This window comes from Agrilus planipennis, unplaced genomic scaffold (genome assembly GCF_000699045.2).
Source record: "Agrilus planipennis isolate EAB-ADULT unplaced genomic scaffold, Apla_2.0 scaffold663, whole genome shotgun sequence".
NCBI lineage: Eukaryota > Metazoa > Arthropoda > Insecta > Coleoptera > Buprestidae > Agrilus > Agrilus planipennis.
Genome location: NW_020439326.1, coordinates 9,949 through 14,718, shown reverse-complemented (window position 1 = coordinate 14,718; position 4,770 = coordinate 9,949). Strand labels below are relative to the sequence as shown.

Below are 4,770 nucleotides of genomic sequence, written 5' to 3'. Positions count from 1 at the left end.
CAGTCAGTTACAAAACATTAGATCACATATTTTAGTTTCTATATTTAATCGTCGTTATACCTATTTTCTTGTTGCGAAGTACCGACAGAATTTTGTTTAAGGGCCATCCTATACGTACTCGCTTTATTTTGCCTGGGTTCGGAAATCTTTTTTTTCATTTTATCATTTGCTTGAGCTTTCTAAAAATATAATAAGTTGTAAAATCATTGTCTAAATTCGCTATGAGCACATATCCATACTTGTTTTTCGATAATTTTGGGCAGATGTTCAACTTTCTTGTGATTATTAACGGATTCTAAATCTAAAAATTTATTATTTATTTACCAGGCTCGCTTAAGAGTTTTGATGCTATACCAATCTTTTCGGCAGTTTGATTGCGTTCTTTTTCTTGTAGAGGTGGAAATTTCACGTTACGATCGCGTGGTGTACTTTTGGAACAAGAGCACGTATGATGGCAGTTTTGACAAGAGCTTCTGAGTATTTTAAAACGCATTTGTAGGTTTTCTGGAAATTTGCCACATTTACTGGATGTACTGAAAGTCAGGGACCACCCATCTGCAAAACAAAATAATATTACTAATTACAAAGATCGTAACTAGCTATCTAATAATACCAGCAATATCTTTTTTTTAATGAAAAGATTTAGGTATGTATGTACCTTCGCTTGTGGCACTATCGCTGTATTCAACATTTGTCTCAGATTCTTCTTTTGATGGTCTCTTATCGTTATCTAATTTTGCTAAATTTTTACAGTTTTCTTTTGATTTTCCGTGTTCTTCGTGAGATTGTTCCATTGGTGGACTTTCTGTTGTTGCTTCTTTTGATTTCGTATGAGCCACGATTTGCGCTCCTATGTCTATTTTCGTTTTTTTTGCTTTCTTTTTGTTACTCTTCGATCCTGAAAATTGAAAAATAGATTACTAGAGTCGGTCGCTACTACGGGAATGGTTGCTTGCATTTAATATTTTTCATAAATTGTTACCTTCTTCTGACGTGCTTTCGGGAGAATCAGGGCCTTTGTGGAGCATGTAGAATGTAATCCATCCTTTCGGTATTGACGTGAAATTTTCGTCCTTAACTCCTGCAATCGCAGCTTTCCCTTTGTAGTTTTCGTTTGGCTTGGATTTGTTACAATTATTGCAAGCAAGTGGAGATTTTGCATTTTCAGAAGCAGGTTTGTTCAGGTTTTGTTCTTCTTGGACACTTGCGTTGTTTATGGATTCTTCATTCGATATTGTCGACGAACTCTTTTCTTCTGGAATTGCCTCGAACGTTTGTTTATACTTTTCATTTATTTGCCTGGCCGATGTAGGAAGTGCTTCGAACTTGTATGTTGTTTTTACTAATTTGGGACTGTCAGGATGCTGAAAAGTAGTATTTGAATCATTTTGATTGAGAGCGTCTATCAAAATATTTGCGATTAGCTGGTCTATTTTTGAATCTTGACTGTCTCCTCCAGTTGCGGAGAGGTACACTGGTTTTTGGTCTATTTTCGGAAAATACTCTCGCAAACTTTTGGAAATTTTAGGAGCGACCATCACAGGAATTTTGGACTTGGCATGTTTAGAAGATTGATTCTCTAAACAGGCGCTGTCGACGCATTCTACTATTTGTAAAATTTCTATACGTCTACCCAAACTTTCAGCTTCTATTTTTTGATTCTTATTTGAATTTGAGTTATGAGAAATGGAATGGCTGGAGTTCTGTTGAAATATTTCATTAGTCGCATCCTCAACTTCCTTCTTAATATTTTTATTTTTCCTAGGCAGTCTTTCAGATCGGTTTCTTCGCATAAAATCAATACTTGGAAGTTCGGGTTTACGTCTCTTTCTTGCAAAATTCGTATCCGACTCGGAAGGAATATTCGAGCTTAAATTATCATTCACGGATTTGTGACGTTCACTGTAGTAAATACTTTTACCATTCTCACTAGCGCTTACGTAATTGCTATCCGATTTCGATGACGTATAATTCCGTTTCGATTGTCTCTGTTTTTGGATCCTTCTAAGTTGACGTCTGGAAAGCTTCTCTTTAACTTTCTTTGGAAGATGATCGGCTACTGGTTTTGTTTCTGTCGCTACGTTTTTTGTTCCCATTGGTATGAAAAACGAAGCAGATTTAACGTTATGTTTATGACTGTTATCCGGAAGAAGAGGAGACCATTCCTCGCTAGTGTACTGCCTCTTTTGGTCGCCATTCTTTGGGGTCTTTTGCTCTTCTAAACTATCGGCAATGCTCAATACATCGGAATCGTTATCCGTGAGGTCGTCTTCAGATGAAGCATTAACATCCATAGAAGAAGATTCTGGAACAGCTGAGTAGCGAGGTACGGAGATTCCACTTGGTTTTTCATCTGCGAAGTTCTTATCCAACTCAATGTTAGTTAGCACATGCTTGTCTTTATTTTTATTCTTTGGAATAGGGGACTTTATGTTTTCCGGCTTAATGTTAAAAACAGGAAATTGTTTAACGTGAATTGTTTTCGGAGTTGGATTAACAAGTTCAGTCTTTAATGGTACAGTATAGAAAGCAGGTGTAGCACTTGTACTGTTAGTAGCAGATTTGATATTTTGGACGTCTTTTAATACGTGTGTAAAGATCGCTTCTAAAGTAGCTCGACTTAATTGTACGTTCGAAATAACATTAAGATTACTTGTATCGTTGGTTTGAGTGGACGATTCAATTACTTCGCTCAACCGTTCGGTTTGGTTATTGTCAGTATTTTGAGATTGAATTGTATTTTTGTTGGAGTTTATTCTTGAAGAGTAAAATGTACTTTCATTAAGCGTTTCATCGTCGTCATCGTCATCATTATTATTGTTATCATCATCATCATTATTATTATTGCTGCTGTTATTGCGTCTAGGTAGACGAAACGAGAATATCGATGTGTTTGAGGCTGTTATAGAAGCATCAGTGCTTCTTTCTGCAGTTTTTGTGTAAGCGGAATCAGATGTATCAAAAGCACTCGTACACTTCTCCATTTCTAAATAATTTCTAGGAGTTGTTGTTGTTGAGTAAATTTCTGTAGACGGTTTGCTCTGATCTTTGGATGAAAAGTTTGGAATGTTTGAGGAGGACGTTGGACTCGAAACTTCCCTGTTTGTGACGACAGAACAAATTTTTCTTTTAATCTTTTCGGGAGGTATTACCGCTAAAGGTTGTTTTTGTTTTGAATTTGTGGTTGTAACCGTTGGTAAGTTATTCAGCGAACCTCGACTTTGTGATTTAGTTAATTCTTGAGAACAATGAAACGAAGGTGGACTGCGAAAACTTTTTTTATTTCTGTAAAATTGCCATTCTGTGGAGCCGAAATTTTTTGATTCAGGAAATTGTTTTATCGAGCCGAAAAACCTACGAAGAAGCGTACTTTTCCTCATACACCCGCCGCTATCCTTTTTGTTTCTATTCAAAAGCGGGTCGCTACTACAATTTACTCCTGAAGGAAAGCTGTGTATTCTGGAATCTGGAACGCGTACATTTACATTATCCCACGAGTCGGATCTTTGCTGAGCGAGGGAATGTCTAACAAGAAAAAAAACAATGAATAAAGGAATTTTCTCTATATGACACTCGTTTTCTTTATTTAAAATAACTGCACAATTTTTAAGATAAACAAGCAAACAAAAATTATTCTTTTATGAAATTTTACCCATTTAAACGCTGTTAACATTAAACTAAAATCGTTTAATTTTAATAAAACATTCGGTATGCAGATATATCGTAGCAATTCGATTAAATATCTTTGTTTTAACCTCTACTAGCCATGTTTCTCAGACAGTTTTTTTGCCTCAGTGTATTCTATAGGTAGTGTGTTTATCAGTTTCTGACATTCACATTTAATCTGAAACATTCTTATGCTCATACCATAAACTAAAAGAACTCCAGTTCAGTACAGTTCGGGCAATTTATTGTTTCACACGTGTTCTCGTGTCGCGAATCTTGCAACAGTTCTTGTAGAGATATTATGGTTCATGATGTTTTTGCATAAATTGTAAGTTTTATCCTTTATTAATCACAGTAGCTACTACTAATTGGTATAATCAAACATTTTGTTAACAACTTTTCGTTGATTTCGTTGAAATTTCGTTCTGCGTTAAAGGTAAAAAATGTAATAAACAGACAGGTAATAAAACCACAAAACTGTCTTTAATGTTCACTAATAAACATAGAATTTACTGTACAATTCATTGTTTCGGCCTGTTAAAACTTTGATAAGAGATTCTAAAGTAATAATTATGTTTACGTTATTAAATATTCATGTAAATAATTGTAAACAACAAAAATTGTTGAGCTACCCCGACTCTCACTCAATATACCTGCATACGAACGAAGTCCATACTTATAAAACACGTAATTAAATTAAAAGCAACTCATTCATAATAAGTTCATGCGGAAATTATAAAAAATATGATTATCCGAAAATGAACCCAACAACGTTTAAAATTTGACCAATAAAAAATTCAACATAAACGGAACACCTTTTGAATGAAAAATGTTTGCCATTTAAATAATTGCAAAATCCTCCTACATATGATTAATACCTATAAAAAAACAAAAATTAAATTGAAGATTTAAAGATAAATAAATTCGATAAACAAATTTTAATACTGAACAACCAACCGAAGCTAGTAAGTAGTGGAACAGTTATATTTAAATGTATAAACTGCCCCTTCCAAGAGGATCCAAAATTTTGAAAAGGGGGTTCACAAAAATTTGTACCTTTTTTTACATATAATAATATTCTATCCAGTTACGCAATTAGTTAAC

The 4,770-nt window shown here is 34.4% G+C and overlaps 1 protein-coding gene across 1 annotated transcript; it reads right to left on the bottom strand.

The window, feature by feature from the left end:
• Window positions 1–8: 8 nt before the first annotated feature.
• Window positions 9–3,595, bottom strand: LOC108743719 (probable WRKY transcription factor protein 1; the record flags this gene model as incomplete). The annotated part of the gene is made up of 5 exons (XM_018479308.1): window positions 9–179; window positions 240–301; window positions 355–555; window positions 659–898; window positions 983–3,595. Coding segments are annotated over 5 exons (3,251 nt in total), but the record flags the coding sequence as incomplete, so codon positions are not given.
• Between the last annotated feature and the right edge of the window lie 1,175 nt (window positions 3,596–4,770).